This window comes from Podarcis erhardii, assembly GCF_964252035.2.
Source record: "Podarcis erhardii genome assembly, chromosome: 8".
NCBI classification, from domain to species: Eukaryota; Metazoa; Chordata; class Lepidosauria; order Squamata; family Lacertidae; genus Podarcis; species Podarcis erhardii.
Window position 1 is genome coordinate 43450536 of NC_138499.1, and position 17622 is coordinate 43468157.

Genomic DNA, 17622 nt, shown 5'->3' on the forward strand with positions numbered 1-17622 from the left:
AGCACACACACCATTTGAATGGCAATGGCCATCAACTTGGGGGGGGGGCTCAAATATTTTATTGGGGGATGAAGGGATCTCACCCCCTTGGAGTTGGCTCCTATGAGCCTGGCTGAGGTTGATGGGAGTGGTAGTACAAAACAGCTGGAAAGCATCACTTGGAGAAGGCTGATTTATAATATGTGGGCTGAGGTGGGGGGGCATACAATTTGACTAATAATAAACAACTATCTGACTTTTAGAAGACATCTGAAGGCAGCCCTGTTTAGGGAAGTTTTTAATGTCTGATGTTGTATTGTATTTTTAAAATTTTGTTGGAAGCTTCACAGAGTGGCTGGGGAAACCCAGCCAGATGAGCGGGGTATAAATAAATTATTATTATTATTATTATTATTATTATTATTATTATTATTATTATTATTGATATGTTAGCAAGTCTGAGTTGAAAAAGATTGAGGGGAGGAGTTAAGGCTCTCTTTCCAAATTAGAGATAAAAGTATCAGTCCTTCTGTAGCCAAAGTGTCAATATCCACTTGCAAGAGGCGAGTTTTGTATGCAGAATTATAAAGAGCAATCTTCAGAAGGGAAAGTCCAAGGGAATTCCCCAAAACAAACTAATGAATAAGACTGAGCATATTCAATTATGGCCTGGCCACAGAATCCTGACTGATTGTTGGGGTGGGTGGGGTGAAAATGGAATGTAGTATCACAGAGAAGAGCATGGGTGACTGGATGTAATCATGAACACCAAAATATACAGCACTACATAATGTTGCTGTTGCAGGTTCATTCTATTTCTGACGTTCAGGTGCCATTGCTTATGTCGCCAAAACAGACCCACCACCCCACAAGAGGTAATTAGCAACAGGCTTACGAGAAACCCAAGATTTGCAGAACTACAGAAGACTTTTGGGGAGGGGAACACTAAGGGGCAGGAAACCTGCAAGCAACTCAAGGAGAATAATTATCCAAATACGGTAACTCTTAAGTGGTACAGTCCAGGACCCACCCGCTGGATCATCACCTTGTCGCGGCTTGCATGTTCCTATGACCCTTGTGAGCGAAGCCGTCAGGAATCTCATACTCCCAGCAGGGTCACCCAAGGAAGTAAGGTCAAAGAGATGGAGCTAGAGAAAGAATGACCTAAGAAGTCCTCAATGGCAGAACAGGCGGGTGATAACAAGCGGTATGTTACAACGGCTGTGAAGGCGGATGAAGTCTGCAGAGGCCTCGAACTCAGGACGCAAGGGAGAAACGTGCTAAGAGGAAAGCACTCTTGGCAAATCCACACCATGATCAACTTCCGCCCAGAAACCAATGTCCCCACTGTGGAAGGATGTGTGGATCCAGAATTGGCCTCCACAGTCACTTACAGACTCACTGTTAAAACCGTGTTTATGGAAGACAATCTTACTCGGCTGCGAATGATCGCCAAAGAAGTAGACAGTCCAGGAGGCTGTATTCCAACAGATGGTATCAATGACAACTTCATAGGCAGGCTAAGGGGCAGCCCCTTTTAAGTCTGCACTAACTACTTTCTCCAAATATTTGAATGAACAGAGCACAAAAGATGACTACTGACACTCAGACACAGTTTATTACCTCAAAGAACAAAGGCAGATCTACTCCACCTATAAAGATGGGCCTGGTCTGCATTTAGTAAGCATTAACCTATTAAAATTCAGCATGTGGTTTTGCCTCACCATCCCATGAGAAAATTCAAATTTGCACCTCCACTTTTCTTCTTCTGTGGTCCAGGCAACATGAATGCTTGCTATGGCTGCTAACTTATTTAGCACTTCTTATTTCCAAAATGGATGGTGATCTTTCTTAGCTCAGTTGTCATGACACACTTATGATATACTTTACTATCTGTTTATTTAACAACATTTTTATACCACTTAAAATCGTCAATAAAAATAAATATTAGAGGGGAAAATGCCACATATGTAGGTGTTTTGAGAACCATGTACAGCCTTAGGGAAATAAGAAATGGTATTGGGAGCAACACAATGCTGGAAGATCTGGTACCAATACTACTTCCCACTTCCCTAAGGCTACAGCTGGTTCTTAAAAGCCTACATATGTAGTAATTTTCTGCAATATGTTCAGAGTTAAATTCAGAGTGTGGTGGTGGCAAGCAGACAAAGGGATGTCAAGTAGGGTTGACTTTTCCCTTTGGCTACTGTGGACTGAAATAGTGAAAAGGCCTTAAGTGCAGTGCAAATGAATGCCAAATAATCATGGACTTCACGGATCTGATGCACATCAAAGTGCATTCCAAATCATCCATTCCACAGATATGCCCCCTGTTAGACATTCATTGGTTTTCCTGTACAAGTGTAGGAGTTGTCTGAAGTCATCGTTAGAATTGCTACAACTGCTGTTAGAGACTCACACGATTTACCCCATCCATACAGTATGTGTCTCTTGGAATGAAACATATTACTAGTCCTGTTGAGTGTTACTTACTAATGGAAATATTCTGGTAGAAAGCTCAATGGAACTAGCACATAACTTTAAGACTGTCTATAATATAGCCAATGTTGCCATTCTTAAATCTATGAATTACAGTTACATCGCTGCAAGTTTATAGTAAAAAGCCACTGGACTGGGATAACTCAAATAATGAAGAGAACAATCCACTGAGAACTTTTCCTGCACAAATTCCTTTGAGAGGCATGGGAGCTACATATAAAAGCATCATAATGTTTTCATGGATTTTGACGGGGTTTGCATAGGAGATCTTCTTATGGTATTTTTGCCCATTTGCAACAGAGACACACTAACTGCAACTCATGGGTATGCATTATTTTTGCTATCTTAGCCAAGAACTAATTTGGGGAAACATATATGTGTTTATTTCTTCTTTTGCAAAAAGGGAAGAAGATTGTTTCCTGCCAGTTCTGCTTCTGAAAAGGAGAAGAATGTATATATTAAAAAAACCCAAAAAAACTTCTCATGAACATTGTCCATGTAGTGGAACTATCTTCTCTTTTTACTTATGACCACTGTAGGTTTCTCATCATTGAGGGATGAATGATTGTATATATGTATGTATGTAATTACTAATATTTAATTTTTATGTGTATATGCCACCTTACCCCAAGAAGCTGAAGACAGCCAACATGGTTCTCCCTCCATTTTATACTCACAACAACCCTGCAAGGTAGGTTAAGGTAAGATATATACTGGCTGGCCCCAAATCACCCAGTAAGCTTCATGGCTCTTTGAGAATTTGAGTCCAGGTCTCCCCAATCCTAGCACAACATTCACCAATGCACCAAAGGTCATTAGTGAGCCATCAATCAAGGGCATAGTTGGTTGCAATATACAGCAGCATGGTGTGGGAGAAATGTTCCTTGATCTGAACTTAATATTTGATATTTTTACTCAATGTGGGGGGTGATTTATTGTGGCATATTAAATTATGTGCACCAGGCCAAGAAATAAGTCTTTTGCTGCATTTGCTTTGATGCAAAATTTCTCATGCCAACAAGGACAGTGGTAAATTCAAGATGCTCATGTGGATTGTGAGAAAGGAAAATGGACACTCTAGAAACCAGCACTCATTCAAGAGTTTCCAAGATACATGCAGATTCCTGCCTGCCTCTAAAAGTTTCCCATGCATTTCAGTGGATGGAAGTTAAATCAGCATGTGCATTCCTTTGTGGGTGTTGTTCAACTCTCTCTAGTACAGTGATTTATTCCACTGTTCAGACAGGATTTCTGAAGTTATTGATCTTCCGATGCTTGAAGCAGAAATCCTAAACACACTTAATTGGGAGTAACCCCAGCTGGACTCAGAATGACTTACTTCCAAGTAAACATGTATTAGTCCATGTGTTGTTTAAGGGATGAATTGAAAAAAATTGAATGTTTTAAATGTTTGAACCCAGATTCCCAAAGTCTGAGTAGTTATTTCAGATTTGCAAGACTGCAAAAGAGATCAGCTTCAGAGTTCCATTTCTTTAATATGCTGCTCCACAACTTCTACTTCAAAGCCATTTACAAACATGAATTAATTAACTACTATCAGTGCCAAGGCAATATTATATGCAATTATGGCATACTCCCTGCTCCACCTATTTGAATCCAAGTGACTGAACATGCCCTTAATTCCTGATCTGTTCTCTTTCCCAGTGCTGTTCTTTTTAGGAGTTGAGCCTGTCTCTTTGAAGTCAGGCAGGGTATTGCTGTGAACAGGGCTGAGTATTCAAGCGCATTATACTATTAGTCATCTTTGTGCCATTGTAGTGTGCAGTTGTGTCAGCATTTTGGACTATGCATTTTATTCCTGCGCCAAAACTCCCACTGAAGAAGATTAGATCTTTCCTTTTATTACATTTATTTCCAAAGTTCTGTAACTTTGCAGTCGAAATCCTGGCAGATGGCGTCTCCAAGCCTAAACACCATTATATGGTTAGAAATCCCACAGAAATCAACAACTCAAACAGGATGTGTATCCATGTAATTGCATTCATGATTCAGGCCTAAATATCTAGGTACCTGGTATCTGTCTTCAAGTAATGTTTCTTTTAAAAAAAAGTTGATGTTTAAATCCAAGCTAAGTCATTGCATTCATGAATGTTAATAGCTTCTTTGTTTTGTTTTTTTAATTAAGAAAGGTAATTGTATTTCAAGGATACCTGCATAATTATGGGCCAAAACCTGAATTCCAGAAATAAATTTGCCAACAATTTTCAAATTTGTTTTTCTTCCAAGTTTAGGTAACAAGTCCATATATGTGACACTTGTTTCTAATTATGTAGAAAGCCAGCACCATCCCTTTGAGCTAATGGATGTAGCAAATAGTCAGCTTTGGAAACCCAGGATGACTTTTACTCAGAGTGAATGGGAATAATCTATATTATTGCTTAATTGATAAATTGAACAGGCTTTTCTTGGGCTGCAGTATAGGGAATATGCAGGGTTCCTAAGGATAATTGAGTCCTTAAACAAATTGGCCTCTGATCACATTCCAGAAGTTCAGCTCACAATAGGAAGGTTTGTGGTGGCATCATTAAATAACCCATTTTTTTGGTGCATGACACACCACCCATGTGCCAAGTGATCTTGTAACTGAGCTCTGAGCATGCACTAGACTGTAGCCATTCAGGTCAACATCCAGACTATCTTTCAAAAGGCTTAAACATGCTGAACTCTTAATACAGTGGTACCTTAGGTTAAGTACTTAATTCGTTCTGGAGGTTCGTTCTTAACCTGAAACTGTTCTTAACCTGAAGCACCACTTTCGCTAATGGGGCCTCCTGCTGCTGCCGCACCGTCAGAGCACGATTTCTGTTCTCATCCTGAAGCAAAGTTTTTAACCTGAAGCACTATTTCTGGGTCAGCAGAGTCTGTAACCTGAAGCGTATGTAAACTGAAGTGTATGTAACCCGAGGTACCACTGTACTGGATTGTCATCACAAACCTGTATGCAATGCCTCATCCTGGAAAAGATTACTTAGTCGCAGTTTGCTGTGACACTTCATTAAAAATACATACAAGTAATCTAGCTTTTTATTTTAATAATTGGAAGGGAAAATGAAGGTGTCTGGGTGAAACAATGAACAAGAGAATTGGCCAAGTGGAGATGGCATAAACTAGTTTTCATCAGGCAGGTGGTAAAGAAAAAATGCACTGCCTTCATGAAGCAAGCCTGTACAAGTACTATGAACACAGCCCAAACAGAAAAATCAGTATTTTGCAGTGAGTACTCTTCGGATCAAGCAGGTGTTGAAAATTCAGATCAGATGGGGAAATATATACTGACTCCCTCCCAGACCAGAACATTTGTTTCAAAATAAAATTGCTAGTTTTAACTTTTGATTTTTTTCTGTTCTTCTGTTATCTAGAATATTAGCACTGGTTCACATGCATATCATAATAGACATTGTGTGTGTGTGTGTGTGTGTGTGTGTGTGTGAGAGAGAGAGAGAGAGAGAGAGATTCTGTAGTTTGGGAAACTCCACATTATGAAGAGATTTCTCTTACTTCTGCCTGTGAAGTCCCCTCAGTGATCATGCTCTCAAACAAAGATTTGGATATGCCGAAGAGCTTGGGAAATGCCTGTAAGATTACTGGCCTTTCTCCCCTCCACACCCAGGCAATGCAAAGTTACAAACTTCAAAGGAAAACCCCATTCACTTTAAAAGACCCACACCCCATTGGGTTCATTGGAGTAGTTGCACAGTTATTTGGATGAAGGCCTCTACAGACGACACCTGTGTTTATAGACATTTTCTCAGCTTTGTCAAAAGACGGCTAAAAACAGACTTGTTTCATATGCTAAAAGAGACACTCTTCCCAAATAAATGTCAGAAGGCACACCTAACATATAAATCTCTGTACTTAAACCCCAGCCTTAAGAAATGCATGCTATTTAATTATTGGGTCGTGGTCTACAGATAATAATGAAAAAGATGTATCAATGGCCCAGTCTAATTTCTAAGAGCAAGCAACATTCCAGGCTTTGAAGAGACCTGAATCTTGCACCAAACATGTAGGTACTGATTCATTGCTTTGCTTTTTGCCAACCCTTAAGTTATTCACTTGGCAGCTGACTTCATTGATTAGTTCTGATTTATCAAGTGTGAAATTGTTAATTGGGTATTGCTTCTTTCCTTTGAGCAATGAACAGCAGAGTTTCGCTCGGCCACATCATCTTAGAAAAAATTGATACATTACCGGTAGGAAAAGATAGTGGTGGGGGAATGTGCAAATTTACATTTGGTCTGAAGAAATCCTATTTGAGAACAGATTGCAAAGAATTCTGTAGCATTCTTAAGATTATAAGGTCACTTGCAACTGGTGCCATTTTTGTGCCACAACTCTTCATGAACACCTCCACCATTCACTTAGAATGGCAATGGTGGCCATCTGAGAGGTGCCGGAACTGAGTTCCAGCAAGTTCCAGCTGAGACCCCCCCTGCTTGCAACCATTCTAAGTGCAAGAAAAAGCAATACAAATTACGATAAATGGAGTTACATGACAATATGGACTATGCAGCAAGGCCTCCAAGGCCACCAAGTTCTGTCTCTACAATCTCTCAACATTTGATTGCTTCAACATGCCTAAATGTCGTTTCTTCCACAGATAGCACTTTCTCGTGTATAAGAAAAACAAACGCAGCCCAAAGCTCTTACATAAAGAAGTACCATGCTGACGAATTTTCCTGTTTGCACATGTATCTAGAAGCAGGTTTTCAGTGACAGACTGGAGAAATCTAACTCCGAGGGATTTGAGCATCAAATCCCAATAATAAACAGCAAACTATACAATCTTCATGCAGTACAGGAAAAACAATATATGCCTGGATAAAGATTGAAAGAGTTTGTCCAAAGGTTTCCACTTTTTTGCTAGAAAGCATACTAGCAAAAACAGATAACAAGGGATTGCTCGTTATATAGAGTGGCTTTCAACTAAGTCATACTTGAACTAGACCCTTGACTAACACATCCATTGATTACAATGTGCAGTGAGCCCTCTCCCAGGAGTATCTGGCTCTCTGTTTTGGATATTAAACATCTAAATAAATGGATTTAATTATATTTAGAGTAGATGGGTGGTTTTGTTACTGGGCAATCCCATGATCGTTTGCTCAGAAATAAGCTCGGTCAATTTCTATGGGATTTACTCCCGAGCAAGTTAATACAGAATTGCAACAAAAGTCTTCCTCCCCCCTTCCCCAGTCTTCACTTCCGATTTACAATGCAGGAATAACCAAAGCACAGAGAATTACCAGCATCGCCAGCACAAGAACTTGAAAAGTAACACTGGGTTTGAAAACAATTCTCTTAAAATCCATTCTTACCGTTAAAATGAACAGCACAGCGGCTGCTCTGTAAGTTAGCCAATCCATTGCATCTGTTGTCTCTTAGGTCCAAGAAAGGGACGATAACACTCCAGGTGGCTGTGCCCTTCCCCCCCACCCCTTGTGACAGTGCCTGTAAAAAGACACTGCGTAGATGTTCTTTCACCCAGGCTTTGGAGGAGTCTCTGACTTCCTCAGATCAGAGCACTGAAGATGCTGCTTAACCAAGTGTGTTCCTCCACCCAAAACCTTTGGGCAGGTCTTGAAATGCTTGACAACATCATTATTGCTCCAGGGGGAAAGCCAAAGACACACCTTGATACTTTTTGCGATGAAACACTTTGCTGGGCACCAAACAGAGCATTATAGAGAGAGACAAGACAGGCTGCACTGGGGAACTACTGAATGAAAGTCAGAATTACCCACTACCACTACACAAAAAGCTGCACTTGTAAATTTTGGGCAGGTCCACACAATGGCAGGATCCCAAGTTTCAAAACCAATTTGATATTGCTGCTCTAAGTCCTAGGAGCCCACTTCCTGTGGGCATTTGGAGGTCATATTTCCACCTCCCTCCAATAATATTCTTATATGGGTTCCTCCAGCCATTGGTAAATGATGGAACTCTGGAGAAGCAGAGGGAAAGAACAACACAAACTTTGGATTTGTCCCCTTTCCTTGACATCATATAGATCTTTCTGGTGCCAGCTTAACTAAAGAGAATGCCAATAGCAGTCTTCTGCTTACTTTCAGTTTTGAGAAGCAATGTGAATTAAAATCACCATATAAATAAAGCAAAGTTTTAAAATAATAATCCCCTGTGTGCTCCCCTGCCTTCAGATTTCCCCATTCATTTTAATGCCTTATGACTCAATATAAAAAGCTGATCCTCCATTGAAGTCCTTGGAGTTATGGAAGCATCATAGTATATAGCTTACATGAAAATGTGTCTATTTTGTTTCTTATTGTATTTCTTATCTAGTTCCCTAGATCAGCTTGATATTCTTTGAAAAGAATAGTGTTTTTAAAATGTATTGAAAAGCTTATTTAGTTGAGTAATCTCACACACAACAAACAGGTGTGACAAGCAGAAGTCTATCCTTGACCAGTTAAACAGGGAGCAATGCAACAACTTTACTGTCTTACTGATGATTTGTGGGATACAAATGGAGGCATGTGGCATAACTCAGTTTGGACAGAGTGTGGATGACCACAAAGGTGATGGCGACTGACTGAAGGCTTTCACTCTTCCTAGTATTCTTCTTGGGACAGATTTTTACTCTGGACTCTTTCATCATTATTTTTTAAGAAACCGAAGGGTATGGCTCCAAAAGTCACAGCAGAATCAGTAGTGTGTGAGAAGATCTGATGTCATGTCCTGTCACTTCTCTGTATCAGCAATCTTGCAGCTGCATTCATCCGTTCATCCTGAGGACTGTGTTACCTCTTGGGCAAGCTTTTGGGGCCGACATGCCAGTTACGGGCAGGGCCAGAGGCAAAAGAGGGCAGAACAATGGATGTGACTCTTGCATCATAGCACCACAGTAGGTTATTGACAAGCTGAATATTTCTATGTTGGCTACATCTCTTCATCCTCCATGCAGGCCCTAATTGGAGCAGAAGCGATTTTTGGCCCAAACTGCTGTGAAACTGAAGTGGTGGGTGTGGCTTTGTGTCCAGGAGCACTGACCTGTAATGGATCAAGCCAGCCTCTTGCTGCATTGTGTAGAATTCCCATTTGCTTTATTTGGCTATGGTGCCACTTCAAAGAGTCATGGCTTCCCACAAATAATACCCAAGGAATTCTGGAAATCATAGCTCTGTGAGAGGAATAAGGGTTTCCTAGGAACACTCAGCTCGTTTAACAAACTACAGCACCTATAATTATTTGGGGATAGCCATGACTATTTAAAGTGGTGTCGTAGTGAGATAAAATGCATGGTGTGATGGTGGCCCCATTCTCACTAGGATTGCAGTGGTGAATAGCAAAGAATAGAGGACATACTTGAATGAGAATCTGGGCATGAGGCAGCCATGGATAAAGTCCTTGGCATAAAGTGGGTGAAGAATCTTACCTTCTGAGAATCCTTCCTTCTGGGAGCCACAAGCCTGGGCGCCCACCTATCAAGAATATCCAACACTGTCAGAGGGACTTTCAGGGACCTTTGCCACTATATGATTCCACAAAACTAAGCTGAACAAACAATACTCTCCCACTCAAAGGCAGAAGCGCACGAGTGCAAAAAAATCCCCAGGACTGACAAATGGGCAGCCAAGTCTTACCAAATGCACAAGATACTAAAAGACTGACAAAAAAGTCATTTCTGCTTTTAATTTTACTGAGGACAAACATCTGACACTGGGTTGGTTGTTAACACATCCTATAAACATATTTTTATATTTGGAAGAAAATGGTACGAACCCAGGGTATTATATCCAGGGAAGGTATTGTATGTTTCAAAAGCAAGGGTTTATAATTCAGTTGTTGGTTGGCATCCGTCTGTCTTGGGAGACAAAATCATCTACCACCTCAAGCGTGTGGTCACCAATGCTGAAGCGTGGAGTGCTGGTGTCATCCTGAACCAGAACAACACCAGGATCCTCCAAGTTTTCAAAGCTCACCCATATAACAGATTGGATCTCAAAAATACTTTATTACAATTGGAGTCCAAGTGGATTTTCCACTTGGAAACTGTCATTCCAAAGGGCTTAAATTTTAACTTAGAATTGAGTTTTTTTAAAATTAATCATTCCTATTGATGGAGAAGATTGTAATTGGAGTCATGGCCCCTTTAAGCAGAACACACAGCTGTGTCTGCATCAGCCCTTACAGAATGAGCAGAGTGCCTTTTCAATTTTATGGAGCTGACTTTTCTATTTGAGCATATGTTTTACTGTCATATGTAAGTGTAATTCCTTGAATAATTTTCAAATGTAAATTTATTATATTGTATGAAGGTTTTTATCAGCATGTTATATATAATTCAGCATTCCATTGCAGGCCAACTGGAAGAAGATATTAAAAACAAAGATTTGCATCCAGTGATCTCATCATCAGAGTCCTGCTTAGGATTTCATGCAACTGGGGCACGGCCACTGCGACTTGAGTGACTGAGAGCAAAGCTACAACACTCCCACGACAGCTTTTTCCTGGTCTGTTGATTATCCTTTAACAACAAATATACAGTCATACCTCGGGTTGAAGTAGCTTCAGGTTGAGCATTTTTGGGTTGCACCCCGCGGAGACCCGGAAGTAACGGAGCGCGTTACTTCCGGGATTTGCCACTCGCACATGCACAGATGCTCAACATGACATCACACACATGTGTGGAAGCGGCAAATCATGACCCGCGCACACGCAGACACTGGTTGCGTTCGCTTCAGGATGTGAACGGGGCTCCAGAATGGATCCCGTTTGCATCCAGAGGTACCACTGTACTTGTAGAGATACTTTTCTCTTTTTTGAATGAAGGAATATTTGGATGGAACTTTGGATTTGAGAAATCCTATATTGCACTTGGATATGATTTTGGTATTGCACACATTAGGTTAAAGCTATATTTAAAGAAAGGGACGCGGGTGGCACTGTGGGTTAAAGCACAGAGCCTAGGACTTGCTGATCAGAAGGTCGGTGGTTTGAATCCCAGTGACGGGGTGAGCTCCCGTTGCTCGGTCCCTGCTCCTGCCAACCTAGCAGTTCGAAAGCACGTCAAAGTGCAAATAGATAAATAGGTACTGCTCCGGCGGGAAGGTAAACGGCGTTTCCGTGCGCTGCTCTGGTCACCAGAAGTGGCTTAGTCATGCTGGCCACATGACCCGGAAGCTGTACTCCAGCTCCCTTGGCCAATAAAGCGAGTTGAATGCCGCAACCCCAGAGTCGGTCACAACTGGACCTAATGGTCAGGGGTCCCTTTACCCTTTACCTTTATATTTAAAGAAACAGACACTTGGTGGAATAAAAATGTCATATGTATATTTGATGTTTGGAAAGTTCTATATAATTGCATAGAGAGTTGTGTGAGCTGAATTTGGTAGGCTTCATTTCCTCAGAATATGGAACTACACCTGCAAATTTCATCCACTTCTGTCAATGTGTGTGTGTGTGTGTGTGTGTGTGTGTGTGTGTAGCCATTTGAACCTTTCCCCATATAAACCAATGCAAATATGTAAGAAGCCTTGACTGTTCAGATGTGAGATTCTGATTAAGACAAAGCAAGTGTCTTCTGCAGTGGTCCTAGCCAAATCAACCCATGTTCTGAAGCATCAAAGCAGAATCCAAACTGAGTCATGTCTTCAGAGTATACCCCTAGTTAAAATTTGTGTTGATGAAAGTAACCTACACATCTCAAAGTAGCTTGGTTCCTATCACAGTCCTTATATCTTATTGCAACTTTTGAGATCATCTAGTATCCTCCTGACTCTATTTTGCCAATCTAAATAGGAAAGAAAGCAAGAGAAATCCTATGGAGCCACTGCAAGACCAGACGTTCTATCAGCCCTAGCCAGCATGCCCAGTGGTTTGTAATAATGGCAGTTAGAGTCCAGAAACCCCTGGAGGGCCAGAGGTTAGCCAGGCTTCCTCAAACTCGGCCCCCCAGATGTTTTGAGATTACAATTCCCATTATCCCTGACCACTGGTTCTGCTAGCTAGGGATCATGGGAGTAGTAGGCTAAAAACATCTGGAGGGCCGAGTTTGAGGAAGCCTGCTGTAGACAGTGCTGAGTTAGCAGGACCAAAAGTCTGGCTTGATGTTAGGCAGCTTCCTATGTTCTTTCCTAATCATTTCTGATTTATCCAACGAATCTTCCATTCTCTTTAATTCACTATCTCATCCAGTTTCCAGTGCTTGGTTCCTCAGTATCTTACCAGTCTTTAAAATATCCTTCTTCAGTTATTTCCCCCTCTTTACACATGTAGGCCTTTTTAATGCAACTCTATGTGTTAGGCCAGGCAACACTCATTCCCAAACCATCCAAATATTTCTTGAGTGTTCATTGGTTGAATTCCCCTAGTGCAGGTATAGTTAACCTGTATTTGATGGGCCAATGATCAGGGATGATAGGAACTACAGTCCAACAACATCTGGAATGCCATAGTTTAGCCACTTCTAGTTGCTATGCCTCTAGTTCCCCAGGTCTCACTCTTCTTAAAGAATTTTGCCATACAGCATGGTAAAATCTACTCATGCATTATTCTTTAGTTCTAGTCTCCCTTGACAAACTGGAACATTTCTTCTCTCTTCATACTCTTCCTGTATATTTCAGTATTAATTCTTTTAAATGAGATCCTTCCCTTTGCCTGCAGTCTCTCTTATCCCAAGATCTGGGCTCATTCCTTATAGATGAATGTCTCTGGTCAATTTAGAATGAATCATAACTCAGCTCTGCTGAAATCAATGGGGCCAGTTAGGCCTCCTCAATGGGCTTTATTGTTCTCATTTTGACCTCTCTAACTTTGCCTCACTCATTACAGGGAGGATAATTTATCTTGTGAGGCTGACCACACCTTCAGTCTCTCCATCTCTCCCCTTTACTTCCAGCACAGACTTGTACATTTGTTCATGGGTATGTCCTTGCTACCTTTCTTTCATTTGCTCCAAGACTTTCATTCTCTACTATTTCCTAACCACAGCAATGTCTTTAAAATGGTCATTTACTTTCCAGACTTCAAAGTTTTGCAGACTTTTTTTTTTTGCAACCCCCTCTTTATTTCACAGAGCTCCTGCCAACGACAATTTTACTATATATACAATTCTACTTTATTATATTTGCAGAACTCTATACAATTGCAACTGATGCACTTGGCAAGGTAATAATGCAACCAGGCTATGCTGGGTTGACACAACTCCTCTCAGGGCAATTTGACCATCTACATAGGCCAGGGGTGGCTAGCCTGTGGCCTTCTAGGACTTTACCTCTCATCAGCCCAAGCCAGAATGGCCAATAGTCAGGAATGATTGAAGCTGGAGAGCTGCAGGCTCCCCATTCCTATAGACCCACGACATCACTTTCAGAAACCTCCCCAGGAATCCCCAGGAAAATATGCTGAGTGAGCACAATCCCTGTATCTTTTAGAAATAGTACGTATACACACACACACACACTGGGGGGAACTTCCTCCCTCCTTCTGCCACGACATAGATGTCTACAATTGCTGTATTTTAAACAATTCAAGTTTCATCTCATTGCTCATGAAAGCTAAAAATTCAGAAAACAGTATGCGTGGGCTAGTGGACAAAGTATAAAAGAAGTCTGTTTGCAGGTGAGGCCATGCTTATCAAGACTATAGGAGTTATAAAAGGTATATAATCCTTTCCACATTAGCTGGTTTGAGCGACTGAGCAATTACAGTGCGAAAGGTTTGATAAATCTGTCTTGGGAAACTTGTCTGACTTGATTTAGAACTAGGGAGTGGCATCTATGTTCCAGTGCCTCCATAGAAACCAGTAGTTTGAAACCAAGAACAAAGTCAGCCAAAGCTCCCGCTACTCTCCTGGCAGCACAAAATTAACTGACGTGCAAAGATTAAGGCATGTTTTTATGCATTGGTCTGAATCTAGCAACAATCCCAACAAATTGGATTTAAAAATATATATATTCTGGAAACAGCATGAAAACCCTTCAGCTCTTTTCTTTTCTTTTCTTTTCTTTTCTTTTCTTTTCTTTTCTTTTCTTTTCGTTTTTATCAGCATCTGGTGCAGACTTAATGAAAAAAAATAATCCTAACACAGACATATTCTTATCATTTTATATTAATGAGAGTCTTTCATAATCTGAATTCTCTTGCACATTCTGAAGGGGAGCGTGTTCTTAGTAGAAGCTTTAAAGAAAAAAATGAAGTATCTTAAACTGGAAATTGTACAGACATTCTCAATAATCTTGAAAAGTCACAAAAGTCTGATTCTCACTATTTTATTTATACCGGGCCAAATTTGACAAGTAAGTCCCTCTAGCAGAAGACCATGTACACCCCAAAATTGACCAGGGGAGGAGCGGTCAGCAGAACCCACAAAACAGCATGTGAGGGAACAGAGGGAAGAACATTCCACTGGGCAATGTGTCATAGAACGTTCACCTTAGTGCAACATTGAATTTCTCCCACTGTTATGTATGCATTCAATTAGAAACAGATATTAGTTATTTCATTTATTATAGCTATCACTCTTGCTATTTGACCAGATTCTTCACTGTTACAATATTAAAGAAAGAATGAAGAACCTGGGGCCCTACGGATGCTGTTGGACTCCAATTCACATCATCCCTGACCTTTGGCCATTCTGGCTGGGGTTGATGGGAGTTGGAGTCCAGCAATAGCTGAAAGGCCACAAGTTCCCCATCCCTGTGTTAAATGAATGTTTTGCTGTACTTCGTTATATTAATGCATATTTTGTACCATGTTGAGCCTCTGGGAAAAGTGCCACCACCACAGTTTCATTACATATACAGCTATTGGGTGAAATTACTTTACAGTTTACATATTGTTATATGAACTCAGATCACCTTGTGTTGTATTTGTTGAAAGCTGAAACAGAAATTTTTGTATCAGCATAAATTTAAGTCAACCTGATGTGCCATAGAGGAATTACTGAAGGCGATGCATCTGTGGTCAGATGACAATGACAACTGGGTTAAACTCTCATTTCCTCCTCCACTCACGTTAAATGTTCTGTTGCACTTGTTGCACCCTGGTGAGTTGTCTCTGAGTATGGCTACATGACTTCAGCTGTTACTGAACTTTTTACTTAGATGGGTGGAGATTCATAATGATATGGCCTGCAAATGATCAAGGACAAGCCCTTGATGAATACTCGGACTGGGCTGGGTGCCTAGTGCAAGTCCAATAATCAGACAGGGATTAAATGTGAAAACTGAAAATGTCTAGAAGCATCTAGTGAATTTGGCACCAACGAAACATTTGCTCCCTTCAGTAAACACAAAATTCTGACGTACACTTTCATTGTGTGAACACATCATATACACTAACAGCAAACTCATAGCTTACATACACATGGCTTTAACAAAGCAATCATCAGCAATCATGTCATGTGTTTAAAAAAATTAAATACCAGACTTGGAGGGTAATATCAAGATTGCAGTTTGGGAGCAAGAATATACACACTAATATATTCCTTTGAACCCGCTTTCAAGCATGTTAATTGAAAAAAAGCACCATAGAGCTGACCGGAGGAAAGCACCACAGCAAATATGTTAAATTAAAAGCCTATTACAGTGCAACCCTTTACAAAAAGAATGTCTCAATGGGGCTTATTCCTAGGTAAGTGGGTATGGGATTTCAGCCTACGATAACTGTGCTAATATATCAATGCTAATGTAATGAATCTAAAAAATCTTTCAAACCCCCAAAGTTTCAATAGCTTCAGGAAGGAAGGGAAGCCAGAAAGAAACCAGAAACAAGTATGAAAATGCAGGATATAATGCTGGAAAAAGAGGAGAAAATCCCAAGGTTTTCATGTAATATGAATTATGCTTTAAATGCACATATTATTATACTACTAAATTATATTAATATAATGTTAAATGCAACAACCTAGGTTGAATCAGTGTTGTATTGAACTTAATCCTTCAATTCTGTTATCTGACATATTTCCATGTGACTATAACATTTGTAGTTGTCAGAGTTATTTACCCAGGGACTTGAAACATCTGCTTCATTATATGCACCCAGGTCACAGTTAATCGTGCCTAGACATAAGATTTCTACATAAAGAGGACTGGTGATGTTGTTGTTGTTGTTGTTGTTGTTGTTGTTGTTGTTGTTGTTGTTGTCGTTGTCGTTGTCGTTGTCGTTATGAGAGTCACAGAGGCTTTAACAGGTTATTTCCTACAAGGTGTAAAATAACAGTAATTTCTCATCCTGAAAATCATGCGAGTCAGCCAATCATTTTACTTTATCATTACATTTACCATTCATAAAGTCTTCCAAGGAAAACACTAAAACAGCCAACATCAGTATTTGAATGGTGAGATGTTAAAAAACTACCAATACAGCTCACTTAAGGCCACTGAGTCTTACTAACTTTATTTTGGCTTAAGTGGGATGTAATTTTGCCTACTGATCCTTTTCATGAAGTGCAATTGAGTGCGTTGTCTAAAGGCAGCCATCTCCATGGTGGCTGCCATACAGTCACCTCAGGAATGAATGTGACCACCAGCAGGTTGCAAAGAAGCAACATTTCCCCTGGAAGCACCATTCCATGGTATGGTATCCCCACACTGTAAGCACAATATAAGCACAATGACTTTTTCATTAGTGGCACTCCCTGCATTTAGGGGCAGCCATGTCCCCCACCTCATACAATGTCTTTGGGAAGGTTGGCATAAAATGATGTTCCTTTTCTTCTAGAGTGGCCTATTTTCAATGCATGTGACAGCAGCTGTGTTTTCTGGCCACTCAGAGCAGCTTTTGCCAGTCAGGAAGGGTTTTTATTGGACCACCTTAGACAATTTGTTGTCTGAGGTGGTCCAATAAAACTGAATTATGCTTCAATCTGTAGATTAGTCCAGGAGCTGTGGATCAGGTGAGTTCACTTTGACATATGGACCCAATGAATTCATTGAGCATCCCTAATTACAGCATAAAAAACAGCTTTATAAATCAAGTTATTTATTTTTATTTAATGATGGTTTCCAGGGTCTCTCTGCCTGTGACCTTTTTCTCCTCAGGCCAAAGGAAGTGAGTGTTCCCGTCCATAACTAATTGCTGATTCATCCCTGGAAACAGAACACAAGTTTTTCTAGTGGGTCTCTTGTAGTGGTATATCTTTTCTCTTTTGAAATGAAAGGA

The 17622-nt window shown here is 40.5% G+C and overlaps 1 protein-coding gene across 1 annotated transcript in view; it reads right to left on the reverse strand.

Moving 5' to 3' along the window:
- LOC309348446 (desmoglein-1-like) overlaps positions 1-7996 on the reverse strand; it is a 35031-nt gene extending 27035 nt beyond the window's left edge. Inside the window, exon 1 of the mRNA XM_081873621.1 lies at positions 7818-7996. Within this exon, the coding sequence (XP_081729747.1) occupies positions 7818-7865 (48 nt within the window). The 5' untranslated portion in view covers positions 7866-7996. The remainder of the gene's footprint in view (positions 1-7817) is intronic.
- Positions 7997-17622: the final 9626 nt, after the last annotated feature.